The sequence below is a fragment of the Zonotrichia leucophrys genome, chromosome 3, assembly GCF_028769735.1.
Source record: "Zonotrichia leucophrys gambelii isolate GWCS_2022_RI chromosome 3, RI_Zleu_2.0, whole genome shotgun sequence".
NCBI classification, from domain to species: Eukaryota; Metazoa; Chordata; class Aves; order Passeriformes; family Passerellidae; genus Zonotrichia; species Zonotrichia leucophrys.
In genome coordinates this window covers 22,490,316-22,508,455 of record NC_088172.1, presented here as the reverse complement: position 1 = coordinate 22,508,455, position 18,140 = coordinate 22,490,316, and the positions used below count along the sequence as shown (strand labels likewise).

General features: G+C 37.3%; 1 protein-coding gene across 13 annotated transcripts in view; it reads left to right on the top strand.

Annotated features, from left to right (window-relative positions):
- The window catches only part of DLGAP2 (DLG associated protein 2), a 453,971-nt gene that overhangs the window by 350,439 nt on the left and 85,392 nt on the right, over positions 1–18,140 (top strand). For 9 of the 13 annotated variants that reach the window (XM_064707634.1, XM_064707623.1, XM_064707621.1 and 6 more), the window contains 2 exons: positions 2,142–2,207; positions 16,633–17,702. In XM_064707634.1, coding sequence (XP_064563704.1) covers positions 2,142–2,207; positions 16,633–17,702 — 1,136 coding nt within the window. The remainder of the gene's footprint in view (positions 1–2,141; positions 2,208–16,632; positions 17,703–18,140) is intronic. The other 4 variants (XM_064707632.1, XM_064707631.1, XM_064707630.1 and 1 more) reach the window with 1 other exon arrangement.

Genomic DNA, 18,140 nt, shown 5'->3' with positions numbered 1-18,140 from the left:
ATCTCATTGCATGACCTTTCCCTTTAATTTTGGGAAATAATTTTTTTCTTTTTTTTTCTTTTTTTCTTTTTCCTCAAACACTTCACATCCACAAATGTTTAGTCTTAATTAGCCTACTCCTAGCATCTTAGTCTAGTTTTTGGCAGATTTGTTTTATGATGCTGTTTCCTTGCAAGGGAAAATAATGTTATGCATTCATTCTGTATGTTTCTGAATGATGTGATAGACCTTTGGAATCAATTAATATATTTTTCAAAAATATTAAACTATCTTCTTTATTATGAAATTAGCAGTAAGATCTCCTACTTACTTACAAGAATGTAAAGGATCCTTCAGAATATTTTTGTTACAACTTTCATTACTTATAACTGCTTTCTGTGCAGCCACATTAGAGGATAAGCATATGAGTTACACAATATAGGCAGATCATGTGAGCAAAGTCTCCATGGAAACTGCCTAATTTGTGCTTTTATTTAATTAGAGTTGTCCATTACCTCTCCAAATGAAGTTTAATTTAAATTCATATGCCAGTCATTTTTTAAATTGTGTATGACTTTTCATCCATCACTTACTGAGATCTCTTGTAGGCTGTATTTTAGCAGACTGAGTTTATTTAACAATTGAGTTTATAAACAGGATGTTTATTTGACAGCTCAGCTTATCCAACACTCTTAACATCCTTGGAACTAATTTTCTATGCAGTATCTGTCCTATACAACTCATTGTTATCAATTAGACATTCTTAACCTCAGAAATTGTCAAAACCTCAGAACAATTGCTTGAGAGATCCACATGAGTGTATTCACTCATTTTCCTTGCTGTGAGATAATTGGGAAAAAATTTGAGTACAAATAAAAAGTGTAATTAAAAAAATATGCAAAATGCATGTGTTTGTTAAATGGAGCATTGAAGCAGGCAAAGTTGTGTGTCTACTGTAAGCCACACCAGAAAACCAGCTGGTCTTATTGAGGTACTCTGAAGAAAAGTCTGAGCTGGTTTGACCTTACAGAACTGTCTGCGTGAGGGTATGATAGCATGAACTGATGTGAGTTATTTGGAAGTCATCAGTCCTTGGCTGTGCACCACAAGAACATGGTCTGCAATACCTGATTTTAACTTTCTTTCAAGAGCTGCTCCCAGTTCTTCTGAGGTATGATAAGAGGACAGTGGAAGGCTGTGTGTACTCAGTAATTACCACCCACCTGAGACACCAGCAAATATGGAGAATAGGGAAAAACATAAAAAGAATTAAAAATGTAGTATTGGGTAAATAATGAAACATATTACTGACATATTTTGTATCATAATGTACGAATTCTGAATCAAATCTTGCATCTCATGGAATCATTATTGACCCAGTTTTCCATTTGCAGCTCCATTACAGAAATATCTAGACTAGGTGCCTGCTCCAAAATTAGTTTATGTGTCAGAATGACAAGAGGGTGATGCAGAGGCAACAAACTGCAGCTCTGAAAGGGACATTAGCCAGGGTAGCTCAGAGCTGCACTCTGGTGCCACTCAGGTGGTTTCTGCATTCATACATCATAAACATATCATCCAAGTTTAAATATTCTTTCATAATTACAGAAGTTATCTCTGGAAAAAAAGTAAATGTTAGTGAAAAAAAGGAAATGTTAGGAAAAAAGTCATCACAACATTATCGTAATTCACAATGGCAGAATTGAAAGTTTGTGTATGAAAAGGTAATAAAAGTTGCCTAAGAATCATGTGTGGTAAGTGCTAGAGGTGCAACTGGAGGACCAACAATAAGGATTCTTCTGGAACAATTACATGATGGCTAAAAGTCAATACAATTTAACATAACTAAGAAAAACTGGAAAGAACAATGTAAAGGATGTTACAAAAAATGCATTTATGAATATTGTGTTATATTAGTGATTTGAATTTGCCTAGAAAAATTAAAATAATAATAATTGCTAATATTAATAATAGATGAAAACTTGAAAAAATGGCAAAGGGATAAATTCTGCAGGTAATAGCAGCACAGCAGTTTAACATTAACAGAGGTCCTGAATGGTAATAGGGGTCACTGAGTGGATTTAAAAACTAGTGGAGAGTTGTGTCTGGATGTAGAAAAATACCAGAGTTATTAAATAGCTACTTTGTTTCTGTCTTTTCAGAAGAAGAGGGTGGCGATCTGCTCAAGTCGAGCTTCAGTTTTCCAGGGACGCCAGAGGAGGAGCTAGGTACAGAATCCATCCCGCAGACACCCGGTACCGCCTGCGCGGGCCGGGCACGGGGCTGCTCTGCGCCGCAGCCTCACCCCACAGAGCCACCACTGACAGTGGCCAAAACCTCACTCAACCCTTCTGGGCATTTCTCACCTGCTGTATCAGGTCAGAGAATGCACAGGAAAATCATCAGATTTGAGTAACACTCAGGCAACTGAGAATCCAAAAGAAGGTGTTCAAGGAAATTGCCGACCTTCCTTCTTTTGTCTTTTTGTCTTACTCTTGAGAGAGCATCCTAAATGCAGATGGAGTTTTCAATGTTACCTTTTCAATCTGAAAAAATAACAGAAGCAAGAAGAAATCAGAAACTCTTAAAGCCAATGAGTGAAGTCTTGATACTTCTGTCTTACACAGCTAGTACTAAAATGTCCCGCTGGCTTTGGTTTTATACATTTAGTTTGTGAAAAATTGAGTTTCTGTTCCTGGAATTTCATACCCAGATTGTCACTGGTTTATGTGAAATCTGTCAAAATTTTGACTTATATGCAATTACTCCATGTGGTTATTTTTAGAAAAGCAATATGGGAAGTGGTTTTTATGTGTTTGCTAGTTAAAGCTGCCTTTATTCAACATGAGCTTACTTACATTTCAGAAGTCAGCGTAAAGTAATTTTTCTTTTTGTGCATATGCTCATGTTAATATATTGCAACAGTTTATTTTTTGTTATTAGAATATTGTTGTAGTTGACAAGAATATTATAAACTCTTGCCCTGACTGTATTATTACCCACTGCTAGGAAGATAAATTATAGTTGCTCTGTTAAGGAAAACTACCCAAGCAGTTAAAACAAGGAGCATGAATTCAGACAGGCTGTGTCTTTACGTTTAGCCAATCTCTTAGAAGAGGATTCAAGTAGTGTTGCCACTCAGTTACACTCAAATCAGTGAGTGTCATAATTGTTCAACGTAAAAATTTCTGTACTGGACTTGTTTATTCACTTAACATTTCAAAACAAGTGAAAAAAAGCTACAGGATACACTCCAAAGATTAGACAGAAGAAAGTGTTATGGAAAAGACTGCAGAAGACTCAGTCAGTTTCTGCCTTAATCAAAGTGGTGTAAAAGGGAAGATATCATTTAACATGAGACTTCCTAGGAATCTCACAAGTGGATCCTATGGAGGAGTCATGAAATGAGCAAGTCTCTAAGCCTTCTTGTACATTTGGAGTTTTTTCACCCTGTTGTCCCATTTCTCAGCACACAGGAAGAAGTTCAGATGGCCTGGGTTAGAATTCATCTCATCTGAGAGTTGGAAACTATGTCAGATGTAGATGTCTAAACTGTAGATCTCAGGACTTCTTTTAGAGTCAATGGAGAGCGATAGAATTTTCTAGGACATAGCAGGTTTGGCCTACTTTAGAAGCTTAATGAAGAGTGAGATAAGTAATGCTTTAGAAGAATGTCACAATTGTTCTCCTTCCCATTTGTTTGAGAAAGAACTGCAGGATTTCTGGATCCAGCGCAAATGATGTACAAGTCAATAATATTAAATGTCAGGTGTCTATAGGAGCAAGGACCCTCATACAAAATAGATAGTCAAAGATTAACACAAAGATATATTCTAACTGCCCAATCATCCAGAACTCTGACTAGGAAGAAGATGGGGGATTAGTCAGAAACAAGAAACAGGAAAGCAAAACAGCAATAAGAACAACAAATAACAACTAGACTGCAAAGAAATTAGGCTGCTTTCCAATATTTCAACTATTTATGGCCAAGTGACTAAAAAAAATATGCAACAAGCAAGGAAAAATCCATCCTTGCTCCTAAATTTTGTCCTTTCTACCGTCCTCTGAAAGTAAGCACCAAAGATTGCTAGATAATACATGGGAAGAGGTGGGTGGCTTTAATCTTTTTGGATGAAAATCCTGTCTTCCTAAAAGGACTAAGTCACCAAACTGGAGGTGGTCAAAGTAAGTGGACTGGATAGCATCAGTAATGTAAAAACATATGATAATGTAAAAACATAATGTAAAAATATATCCCCTTCTCCCCTAGAGAGAATCACTGAAATTGGTAAGACTTTTAGAAAAGCAGTTAGTTAGTTAGTTAGTTAGTTAGTTAGTTAGTTAGTTATATTCTGTGTAGACAAGCTCTGCAGTTACAGCTATGCTAATGTGCTACCCCTCTACAGATGGACAGGACATGTCTTTCTGTCTTTGCCCCAGTGTTGTGTTCTGTCACTAGCAGATTTGTGTTCAAATCAATGAATCTTATATATAGAATAAGTGAAAAAACTGCAAACATCTTTCTCAGTCTTCACTTTTTCTTGCTGTTGCACATGCATAAAGTTAATTATTCATTGGAGAGAAATATGATTCTGGGTGGATACTCTAATCCTTGGACTATGGAAATGGGCTCGCTTCTTTTCTGTGTATACATAACCCAATGACTATGTCATAATTTTGTATGAACAGCCTCAATCTGACAGACTGCTAGAGACCTTCATCCCTGAAGAAAACAGAGAAAGGACGTAAAATAAACTGCCCTAAGTCAAGACAGAATCAGGATGATGTTCTTTGAGGCAGCTCTACCTGCAGGGCCATTCATTATTCTAGACTCTCATTGTCCTGAGGAGCTTCAAGTTGTGATCTCTCTGAAAGATCTCTGGCTCCAGGTCCTTGTTTGTAAAATAGGTTTAGAATTTCTGAGGGAGGTTTCTGGCATTGGTGGGGTTTAATTAATGTTTGCGCAGTATCTCATGAGAATAAAAATGCTGAATAGTCATTGAATAATTTTTTAAATAAAGTTATCCACTGCCTTAATTGGAAAAAAGTATCAAGGGATAGGACTGATCTCAACTCTTTCCCCCTATTAATTCTATAAGAGACTTTTTTGGTTAAACCAGGCAGAAGAGCAATGTATTCCCTCAAAAAGAGCTTACCCAAGCATTATCAGTCAGTTTTTGAGAACATTACATCAGGACTCTACCATTAACATTTATTTGTTACCGGAGTTCAGGGTGAAAAGTATTATTATTACAAGATTCACACTCACACCAAAGTTCTTTTCACTAAGAATATCTCAAATAAGAAACCTGTTAAGCAATAAAGAAAATAAAAGTAGCAGGACATGATGATGAGAGCAAGAGATCTGACTTGTGAGCTCAAGTAGCTCACTTTAAGTCTCACAGAAACTGGAGTTCTTTCATTCTAGGCTTTCTTCTAGCTGGTATTTATATCATCTAAACCATGTTACTGTATAAAAAAAAACATTTAATGAAACTACTCTTTTCTATGCTATCTGAAAATTTCAGTCTTGTTTACTTTAGGCATGTTAAGGATAAGGCAGTATTTTGCTTTACATGTCCAAAGCAAATAGTGCAATCTTAACAAGAGACATAGAAAAATGCTATGTTTGAAAGGCATTTAAATAGTTACAGAAATGTGAACAGGGAAGATGGGATGAACTTCTCTTTGAACATATATTTTAATAGGTAGTACATGTACAGAGTAAATAGGGAAAAATAGATTTTTGAAAAATTATTTTAACTAATTTTTACAGGTAAGGAAATATGTACACAAGTTTTATAGTTAGGCTGTTTTATAGTTAGCAAGATCTAATGTCAAGCAAAGAAGGAGAACTTGCACTAAAAGCTTTTTACTGCAGTAAATTTCTGTTTTCTCTCCAGGAATGGGTATTGAGTTGATGTTAAGGAAAAGGCCAAAACCTGTAAAACAGGTTGCAGTTACTAATAATGCTCTTAACATGCCCTAGTTGCAAAGTAAACTGTAAGGGAGTCTAAGGGCAGGCCATGAAAATGTATTTTCATTTCACAGTTGATGCTTTTGATTAATTGGAAAGGTTCCAGTGTCAGACAGTAACTCATGGTTATTCAATCACTGCTGATTGCATGATCATGCCTTTATGACCTTATGTGTTGGAAGGAAGAAAGGACATGGCTGTTATTGAAATGAAAACATTAATGAAGTCCTGACTTTTCAGTCTGTCTGTCCTTCTACCGTGCACTCAGTGCAGTCAGTGTCTGAACACTTCACAAGGGTTTTAGCTTCATGTGCCAGGAACTACAGGAAATTTTCCCAAGGACAGAGGGGGGTTGTCAGTGAGCCCTTGACTCTCGTCTGTGTCACATCCATGCCTTGGTGCCCCTTCCCCCAGAGCATCCAGGGATATTTAAATATCTGTAGACTGATTGGAGCTGGTGGGACTTCAGCCAGACATGGCTTGGGCACACAGAGTAACCACTACAGCGACACTCATCCCAGTAATCAGCAGGCACAGGAACACTCTGGTATTAATTCCTAGATGAGCCACAGACTGAATGTTCCCCTGGATTGTGACCCTAACACCCAGAGGTACAGAAGTTTTATCCTAGTTCCATGGGGGATTGAAGCAGGGAGTCTACAAGAGACGTGCACAAAGGATCACTGCAACCCAGGGAGGTTAAGATCAGCCTCTCCACAGCAACTGACACCCCCTGCCCATGGCACTGTCCTCAAACATGCAAATAATTCAAGGCTGACAGAAAACTTGACTGCAGGTTTCCCAGGTTAATCCTCTAACCACAGGGCTATCTTTCTATCATATAATAAAAAATATGTAGCCAGGTGGTTTGGCATGACAGTATAAAAGTCTTTCAGATTTACAAGAGATTTTAGATATGACATGCCCCGATATGATTCAGTGTCACCCTCTAATTTCCTTATTGTGACTAGATTAACAGATACTGAAAAAAAATAGCCTTTCTTATTTGTCATTTTTCATCGTATCTTGAAATAATTCCAGTTGATATTCTTAATTTTTCTCTACTCAAAACTGTAGTGTAGAAGGTTATTGATGCAATAATCAAGACTGTAGAAAACATTAATGAAATAATAAGAAATGTTTTTCAGAAAATAAATTTTTAAATTTAAATTCCTTTTAGTTATGCTTGAGAACTTAGTCTTATTTTACTTTCAGTCATAGAACAAAATCATATCATATGGCCTGATCATATAAAAACATATTAACTGCCCAGCATTTTAATTGCCAGATTGTTGGCAAAAAATGCTTACTAAAAATCTGCAAATCAGAACCTATTTCTAAAAATTAAATACCTCGTAATATCAAATAACTGCAAAAATCCCATTAGGCCTAAGGTCAATTCACAAACAGGAGAAGATATTTATAAGGATGCAACAATAATCACATAGGATATTTGTAATGAATTATTCATCCATTTCTACTACATAATACAAAGGGAGTTATGCATTCATAAACAAATATTTCTGTCCTAAATGATTTGACACATGGGATGTTAGCAAAGAAGGGACATTTTTCTCTCCCTCATGGCCTGCTGACCTCTGTAACCCCTGGGTGCGTACCTGACACGCAACATTTACCTTCTCATAAAGGTAAATGTTTATGCTTTATGAGGTGACAGCTGCAGAGATGAGATGATGATGATGATGTTGATTGAGATGAGATGAGATGAGATGAGATGAGATGAGATGAGATGAGATGAGATGAGACAAGAGATCGACTGCTTAGCCACACCTTCCTTCCTCAATGACTATCTTCACTGGGTTCTCCCTTTTTTAAGAGCATAAACTGTGAAACCTTTTAAATGTATTTCTATAATGAACAGCTTAAATGATGTCCTCTCAATTTCCTCAGGAAAAAAGTTACCATACTCAACCTCCACATTCATCATTGCCTGCTTAGATTCTGTTGGGAGCGGGACAATTTTGGCCCAACCAGGGTGGTGGAGATGCTTCCAGTGTGGAGGCAAATGACTACAGCTCTCTGTCAGAGTGCTGGGCACATAGGCAACTGTCTTCCCAAAGGAGTTTGCCCTGGAAAAAGCAATGCAGCAACATGAACACCAGCAAAAATTGCTAATGCACTCCCAGCTTTCACTGCTGAGTTCAGCTGCCACCTTTCATTGTGCAGCTTCACTTGTTTTTCCATCTATTTATAATGTCATTTCTCTTCATAAGAGAACAGACAGCAGCATATTGAGATGCCTTGTCTCAAACTCACCCAGAGTGGGGGTACTAAAACCACCACCTTGTCCCACGAGCAGGAGGCACCATTTGGCCCATCACTGCCACATGGAAAATCTGGGTGCTGGTGATTGTGGGCACAGGCAATTAATGTTTGCAGTGTTTGTAACACATCCAAAACAGAGACAGCACCCTGATTTGAAAAATTCCCAATCTGGAGGTTATGTAAAGAGGAAGATTGTCTGCCTGTTACTATGGCAACAGGTTTAAAAGGGATCTTGTCACCAGGCTGCTATTTCTTCCTGTACCCCACAGGAAAATCAGGATGAGTCCTTCTCCAACTCAGTGGGTTGAACTGAACAGAAAAGTTCACCATACAATGGCAAAGCAGCAAGAGGCAGCACCAGGGGTGTACACCTGAGCAGATAATGATGAAATCTGAAAAGTAAAATAATTCTTTTGGGTCAGACCATGGCTAAAACTAAATTTTTTGGTGAATCAAAAACCTCTAAAGAACTGTTTCTGAAGCAAACAGAAAATCAAATAAATTTCTTCAGTCTTCGATAATTTAAAATCTGAATTAATGTTCAGAAAAAAGAAATATAAAGGTAATTTTGAAATAGAATGGTATTTTAAATTGATCAATCATTGTTCCATGGCAATAATCAATACTTTGGTGATTAACTATTACATTACTTCTTTCCCAGAAGAGCACTCTGTAAAAGAGGTGAAATCTTTAAAACATAACCATGTTTTAAATAATAGTAAAAGGCAATTTAGAGGGAATATACAATAAATATTTTTGCTTGGATACATAGGCATTAGTTTTTGCAGTCCCCTTAGTATTGGATGGAGTGGAAAACTTCCTCCATGATATATCATCATAAAAAGTGGACAAATTCAGAAGAATTCCGGAAACACTGAGAAAAAAAAAATCAGGGAATGAGATCATAAATACCAGCATTATTTTTTTGTTTGATTTTTTATTTAAAAATCAATGATAATGGAGATTTGGTGGTTCCATCCAGCGAATAGTTGGTCCAAGTGTTTGGATCCTTGGGATTAAATTTTGGCAATTATGCTATCACAGGCAATATTTCAAAAAACGAGTTTCACCCTTCCATGCCATCATCTTTCTGATTGGGAACCCTTGCAGGTTTCTAACACATTTATTCCAGTCCAGCACAAATTGTGCATTCTGCAAAATGCAGCCTTGATTAGAGATGATCTACCTCAAGTAACACGGGTGTCATAGGTAAAATGACCAAGAACTTTCTCAGCAAATGTTTACAACTAATCCTGGCCCCATGAAGTTAATGGGAGATTTGTTACTGCTCTCAACATGACAAGGATTTCCCTTGTACTTCCAGAGCTGTGCATAGATTTCTGTGCGTCTTTGCTTTGTACCCTGCAATTACTTTGGCTACCTTTAATTGCTGAGAAAATAGCGGCATTTTTATGACCACAAGGGAAATGGATTGTCTCATGACTTAATAACTGCAAGCAGCAAAATTTTATCCTGTAGGATAGAAAATCCATAAAGTCAAGCACAATAAGGAGCAAAGGAAGTTTAATGGTGTTGGGGTAGCATTTCTGCTCTGTATTTGGAAGCATTAAAACCAATTGTTCAGTGATATTCACATAGTGAAGCCCTAGTTGACTCCTGGATTTTTCCAGAAAATAAGCTGATGTGTCAGTTATTTTAGGTCAGTCTAGTTCTGCTACATTATATTTTTCCAGAACTTTGCTGATCATACAGATTCTGTGAAAAAGTATTAGTCGTAAATCATTTTGTGGACTTACCTGTGTCACAGCACTGTTGAAAGGTGCATAAAGGCAACATGCTTCAAACTTGAAAAGCACTATGAAGACCTGTGTGCTGCATACTCCTTGGTACCAAGACATCACACAATTCAAACCAAAGGGAATTAATTTTGCACCATCCTGAGGACTCCCTGCATTGCTCCACTCCATATCTTGGAGCATTATAAAAATCCCATATTACCTCTCACGGATTTCTGTCCTGTCCTTTTTCATGGCATGGTCACAACATTGTGACTTTCATCCTCTCCATACAGTCCAAGGGCTGATTTTGCTACCCAGAAGATGTGAGATGTCTTCATTCCTCAGATACTGTTTCCACATTTCTTCATTTTCACATATAGCATGCCCTGTTCTCCATGCCGGGCAGTCAGTGTTGTAACCCGGCTTTAGCTTGTCCCTGGTCAGAGCTTTCCCCAGTTATCACAATTCTTCTTCTTCTACTTTCCTTCTCCCCACTATATTGTGCATTGAGTCCCCCACCAGCCTGTTCACCACCTCCAACGTTCCATTCTTCTCATCCACTATTATTTTGCACTCCTTTTATTATATACCCTTTTCTCTTATCATGCTTATTTATCTCAGAAATAAATGTCTTGAGATGTGGTACTGTCAGTTTACTAATCTTTATTTAAAGGATGGATTGACATGGAAAACTGTTGGGCTGAACAATAGGATTTGGTGCTATCAAATATTTGTTCCACATGCAGACGCCTGTGTAACAGTGCTCAAAACTGACTAGTGAATAACATGGTCCTTACTTCTCCCTTTGGGTTTTCTGACTTTGCTCCAATTTTGTATGTTCTGGACTCCAATGCTGTTCTAAATACAATTTGAATGTCCATTTTTATCTAACAGTGGAGTTATAAAAAACATCTTACCCTTGGTCATTATTTGTCATGTGGTTCCACTGAATTAGCTTGGGCTGTTAAAACATTTGCCATAGTTTAGAAGTATCCATGTGCTTCAGATCACCTAAACTTGTGCATTTTTGATGTAGGTTTCTGCACTGGAGCTTGTCAGCCACAGTTTTTGCCATAGTCAGCAGAGACAAATATGTACATTTGAAGGGTAGTATTCATCTGTCATTTTTGGACAACAGTTCAGGCTTCAGAAGAATCATGCCAGTTTCTCACTCAAAAAATAAAGCCACATCCAGACTGCGTATTTGTAAGGATCTTTGGCTGGTGTTGTTCTTGAAATCGTACCTACATATCAGTTCCTTTTTCCCTAGCATGAAACTGTGATGGCAAGAGTTGAACTCTATGGGCTGGACACACCCTCCAGCTCTGTTTACACTGCTAGTGGCAGCAGCCATACATGCCTGCCCCACAGTGCTCAGGATTCTGAATAGACAAACATTTGTTTTTCAGGTTTATGCGTCAGAACATACCAAGCATCCACATGCAGCCCATGTGCTGGTTGACAGCTTTGGGCATTTTGGTGCTCTGCTTTAATTCCATAGAGCCACCTACTTCTTTCCTTTGGCTGTGCAGACTGGGGGCATGAAGTACCTTGTGGCAGCAGTGCTAGAAGAACCAATAAATCTTGTCTCTGAGGGGATGCCACTCAATGTTCAATATTTCAAGTAAGCTGCCTGAGTAGTTATGTAGGAACTCTCAGAAAGGTCAATACACTGCATGAAGAGCACACACACCACCAAAAATACAAGTAATCTTCTAAATCTGGAAGATGGTCACTCAATCTTTGCAATTTTATGTAAATTTTATACCAGATGTTGTGCTACATAAATAGATTGGAAATCTCATGAGACCATAGCAGAAGCTTAAGGCATTTGCATTTCCAGGACTTCTTTGCATTTGGTCGATTAGTCACTCTTCTCAATCCCTGTAAATATTCATTTTCTAGGCTAGTATAGAACACAGAAAAATACGGTAACAAGTTAATGAGGAAAGAGTACTCATATAATGCTACTTAATGCAGACCTTGGACAGACATTTTTCCAGCTAAAACATTTAATGATGCATTTTCATGTTTAATGTCTACTTAGTTAGTTAATATGTCCATTTTTCCAATATTTCATTTTTTATTAGTTATAGGTTATGTTGTGAGGATATATTTTTCATAATGCATTTCAACCCTGATTCAACTGTGTGAAACAGCAAGATGCAGCAATCTGGTTTTTTCTACTACCTCTTTTTGAAAGGTAGATTAGGTATCTCTTTTCAGCAGTGCATTTTCCTGGTTACACTTAGCAGAAGAACAGTTCCTTCTCCAATGAAAACAGTACAGATATTTCAGATGGGAAAGCAGTTTACTGACAGACTTATACAGTTAAATCTGTTAAAATTAATTTCCCAACAGAATGATAAGTAAGAAAAAAATATCAGGCATCATTTAGTAGTCCCAGAGAGTATTATCACACCCTGAAAGCTAGTTTCTAATATGTAGCACACAAAAAGATTTGTGGAGTCAAGCACTTCTTTTGATTGTCAGAGAAGTTTCTGTGTTTTTCTGTTGATGCTCTTTAGCCAAGAGCAGTGTTCCAGGAACTCTAGAAATGCACAGCTCTTATGTTTTCTACTTAGAGGGTTTTAGCCTTCTAACCTAGAACTTTAATTGCAATTCTAATTCATCATTTCAAATATTATTCTTGGTCCTTGAACCTATCTTTCTTTCCTTGATACTGACTAGTGCAAGGAAAAATCTTGGATGATCTAAAAATAGTGGCCAGACCCCAAACAAAGGCAAACCAACCTCTGCTTGGAGCAAGACAGCAACTCTCAGAAAGTTCAGAACTGAAAACAAGAAGGAAAGAAAAGCAGGACACAGCATGGCATAACAGGGAAAGACTTGAAAGAGATAGGAAGGGATACAGAAATACTTCCATCTGCTGAGGTTAAATGTTGACATATCTGTACAGTAGTCTCTGAAAAAGAAGAGCTTTAAGGGATTTTCAGGGTTTTGGAATTACTGGATTCTCTGACATAACAGCCCTTGTCTTGTTCTAGGTTCATCCCCAGCCCCAGTCTTTAAATATTATCTGACTATCCATTGAAGTTAGTTGGAAGATTCCATTTTGCTCTGATGAAATCCAAAAAAAGCCATTCCTATGCTCTCATATAATATATTTTTCTCTGTTGCTATTCTTTATCTCTTTGTCTGCTTTGGGTTATGTTTATTTCTTCTTCTGCCTCCTTTTAGCTCTTTAGTTCTGATGGTGGCATTTTATGTTTTTAGAGTGATTGCCCAGGGCAAACATAAGAGCTGCTGTAAAAAAAAAAACAAACTTCAAGTTATAGACTAAAACTTCAGTCCAATTTGTCATTATCTGATCTACCAAATATGAAACTATTTAATTATACCAAAATATTAAATTTCTTTTGAAAGTATTGAGAAAAATATTGCTGTAGCTTTAGGAATTTTTATGAATCAGCTATGCTGTGGTCATTGACCATAGACATACTTTTAACCCCTTGCAAATTCTAGAGAAGCTTGTTAGCTTAATTGAATTTTAAGCCAGGACATTTTTCTTCACAGGCCAAGAGTTAGCACATGGGCAATTACACTGTTCTGGTACCACACAGTAATTCATTCAGCCACAGCTCAACTGTTTCTTCAAGCACTTCAGTCTCCTGAAGAAAGTTGACTGAATAATACAAAGCACAAATTACTTGATAAATTTATATATTGTATTTCAAAATTCTGAAGATTTTTCAAAATATTTGTATGAAAAACTAGTTGTGTCTGGGATGAAAAACAAGTTTGATATCCTAGATTGACAAACCTAATTAGAGTGATAAATTTAAATGATGCACATATAAGTAATTTGGGAGTTTGTCTAGTTTAGTTACTGTCTACGACAGAGTTAAGAGGGGGCAATTACTTCTGGAAAACATCTACTTCTTAATTCATGTTTTAATTATTTTGATTACGCTTAATAAATGCCTATAGCAGTTTCTAGCTACTGTGTTTCAAACAAAAATAATTCAGACATTCCATGTAGCACATAAAATGCTATGTGAAAGCAACATACAGAAAAGGGTATTTTTCTATAGTTGCAAAATGAGCTAGAATCATAGGGAGCCACGAGGGACAGAAAAGCTGTTGTTAGATTATCCATTGCAGTGCAGTCAAATCATCACTTCTCAATTCCTAGGGATGTAACAGGACAAAAATATTTGAAGCCCTCTGGGTTATGTTTGATGTTGCATGAGGCCTAAACAAATCACCAGGGACTAGCAATTCCATGCTCAAGAACGCCTTTGAAATTAGTTTCTTATTCTCTTTCTTTCATTCCAGATTTTTTTTTTTTTGTAAATACACTGGTGAGGCATAGTACGAGTTATATTCATTCATAGATGTGCAAGATTGTGATGAAAAGGCTTGGTGTTGACTCTCATCGTGTTGTTAGAGTGACAGAAGAGCTTCCTTCCACCTCCCTCGGGCTCACGTCTCTCTGAACATTAATATCAGAAAATCCATAGGCACTTTGGAAAATATTTCCTATATTGCAACTTCCTATTTCTGTAAAAGAACAGTTCCTTGGGTTGGAAGGCACTTTTAAAGGTCATCTAATCCAACCTCCCTGTAATAGGCAGGGACATCTTCAATGAGATCCACCTCTTCCAGTGTTTTGCCACCCTCATTGTAAAAAAAACTTCTTCAGTCTATCAAATCTCGTGGGTTTGTAAGAACTACGGTAGTAATCTCTGTCAGGTGCTTTGGGAACCCTTTATGGGAAGTATAGACTAAATAAATTCAGCACATGGTCCATTATTATTCCCCTGATAATGTTTGGTAATATCCTGGGTAAGTACCACTAATTACAGGACTACTTTATGTGGCTGAATTCCAAAGTACTGTTATAATTTACTGCCATGTCTGCATATAATCACAATTACGTCATTTCAGAGAAATAGTTATATTTCCTTCCTGTAACTACATTTTTGCAAGGTATTATAACCTAAATAGGACAACAGAATGGGCAATCAGCAGTAATAAGATTTTATTTTAATGCAATAATAGCCAAGAATTAAGTAAAAGAAACAGACAGGAAAACAAAATAGAAGCAGAAAAGGATACATGCACAGACCCATCAGTTTGATGCCATGAAAAAGGATGGAGATGGCATTTGTACCATTAATCCATCTTTGACTTCAGTGTGGCACCATTATACCTAGGCTGAAGAATATTTCACTGTTTATTAGTTTAATGCTGCATTCATTTTAAAACTTTGTGTGCAACGCTGCTGAAATTAGGGTGTAATAAAATTATCAGAAACATCTCCCACAATAGGAAATACACATCATTTAGGTTAAGATATCATGATATAACACATATTAGTCAAATAAATTAGGAGAGAGATATGAGTATTGATGTGTTTCATGACGATATCCAGGCGTTGAGTTCTCACCAGCTGTGGAAATATGATTTAGGAGAGCTCTGTCAAATGGTTAGAAACCATTCCATGTGCAGTCAATTACAGTGCTATCTCTACAGCCTGGTTTCAAGTGTCCAGTTAATAAATATTCTCTAGCTTCCATTCTGGTTGAGCTTCCATTCTGCAACTTCCTTGTATCAACCACCTGTGCTAGATTATTTAGATTCTTAGGGCAAATTTGCAGAAAGGCTGTGCTAAGTGGGTTGTATAAACACTTACACATCTGTCTTATCCTCTAAAGGATTATCTTGCATCTTATCTCTTTGTCTGCTATTGAAATGTTTCTTAAATAAGCTGAAATTGAAGAGGGAAAGTGAATGGGAAAATCAAATTGAAGGATTTCTGGGGTTGTTTCTATTTTTCTGTTAGTAACATGTGACAGCTGCAAGAAGTTGCATGAGAGAAAAAAAATCAAAGGCTTAAGTATCAAAATCTTTGCTTTCAAGCTACTCTTATTTACCAATCATGCTTGCATAATAACCACAACATGGAGCACATGATTCATAGGAACAAGTAATCAAGTATATAAAACCCCATAGCTTGTACCTAAATATGTTTGGGTTTTTTTCAGGAATAACTTAGAGTGATTAAGTAAATATTTTGTAGTGTGGTCATAAAAACTTTGTATTGATAAACTGTTTAGCAATATAAAAATTTAGCTTCATTTCAGCACATTCATATTTTTTTCTTCTTGCCGTTTATTATTTATACTTATGAAGAGTGAACTTAGGATCATGAAGCTGAGATTCGTTGAAGAAAGTGAAGTTCCATTTGTGGTACAAAAATTACTCCATGTAAAAAAAGATACATTTAATATATCCAACTGTGAAAGCATCAAAATAGAAACTAGACCCATGTAACTTAAATGATTAGTCACAAAGCTTGACATATGAGCTATAAATATTAAACAATAAACTGAATACTTGAATGTATCCATTAAATTTGAGTAAATTTACACAATTAATAGCTTCATAACATCTAGAATTGGTAGCACATGATTTTGCAAAGAGAAAGGAGGCTGTATTCTCCCCATAATTTACTCATAGTGAACAATTTTAATCAGTTTTTAAATGCTGGAAGCAATTTCATGAATGGTGAGACTTTCCACCAAAGTCATAGAGAAAAAATGTTTAGTTTTTCAATTACTTGGAATTTTCAAGTTGATCTTTTAATCAGACACATAACACAGGTTTTATGTGTTCTCATGACAGACCAGCAGTACTCATGGTCGCCTTCTCAGCACTTCAATGAAGAAAGATACTCTCCTGCTCCGAGGAATATGAAAGGATTATCTGGTAGTCGCAATCAACCACAGTTATGTTCAGCTCATACTTGTGGCTTAGCATCCCCTGAAGATTGTGACCATACCCACGACCTTATCCACCATGGGCAGGAGCCAAGGCCGTCGTATCTCCTCAGCCCCACGGAGAGCTGCCCGCTGGACCACCACCGTTGCTCCCCCCGCAGCTCCATTCATTCTGAGTGCATGATGATGCCCATGGTAATGGGCGATCACATGTCCAGTAGCACTTTCCCCAGAATGCACTACAGCTCGCATTACGACTCCAGAGACGACTGCGCCATGTCTCACGGTAACCCTAAGATTAACCGTATTCCTGCAAATCTTTTGGACCAGTTTGAGAAGCAGCTTCCCCTTCACCGGGATGGGTTTCATACTTTACAGTACCAGCGGACCTCAACCGCTGCGGAGCAGCGCAGCGAGAGCCCGGGCAGGATTCGCCATCTCGTTCATTCCGTCCAGAAACTTTTTACTAAATCTCATTCTCTGGAAGGATCCTCCAAGGGAAATGTTAATGGAACAAAGGGAGACAGTCGAGGGGACGATCATCATCATGGGCACCATTCCAAGCATAGTAAAAGGAGTAAAAGTAAGGAGCGAAAACCAGAAGGCAAGCATAAATCTGGAATGAGTAGCTGGTGGAGCTCCGATGATAATTTGGACAGCGATAGCACTTACCGAACCCCTAGTGTGGTAAATAGGCACCATGCAGATCATATATCCCATTGCTACCCTGAGGCACTCCAGGGGCATTTTGGGGATCTCTCATTGAAGACTTCCAAAAGTAACAATGATGTGAAGTGTTCAGCTTGTGAAGGGCTACCAATGACCCCTGACAGTAAATACATGAAAAGGAGTTCTTGGTCCACGCTTACAGTAAGTCAGGCTAAAGAAGCTTATCGCAAATCATCACTGAACTTAGATAAGCCTCTGGTTCATCAGGAAATCAAACCTTCTTTGAGGCCGTGCCATTACCTTCAGGTAAGAGGAAGATTTTCTTGAGATTTTAATGAAAAGAGCATCACAGTATATGCCATAGTCATCACCAAAAATATACAAAGGTATCTCTCAAAGAATTTCTGTACGGCTCTCCTAATGCAGATATCAGATATTCCATTGAAGTGAGAAATCTCTGGCTTTTGTCTTTGATTATAGACCACAGATTAAAAACTATAAAACAAGAGTGATATAAATTTGTTTCAGGTCAGTAGATGTGTTTTCATCTTTGGAATTCATACTGAACACCTTGATGAAATATATATATCACACTAAAAAGGGAGCAGTACTCTCAGCAGTCTGAGAGCTAGAAAGAGTGTTTCAAATACATCCATGAATGGGTGATTTTAAAAACAGGCTGTAGGGAATCCTATTCTTGTGTTCTTTTATTCCTTTTCTCCATGTTTTTGTAAGTAACAGATG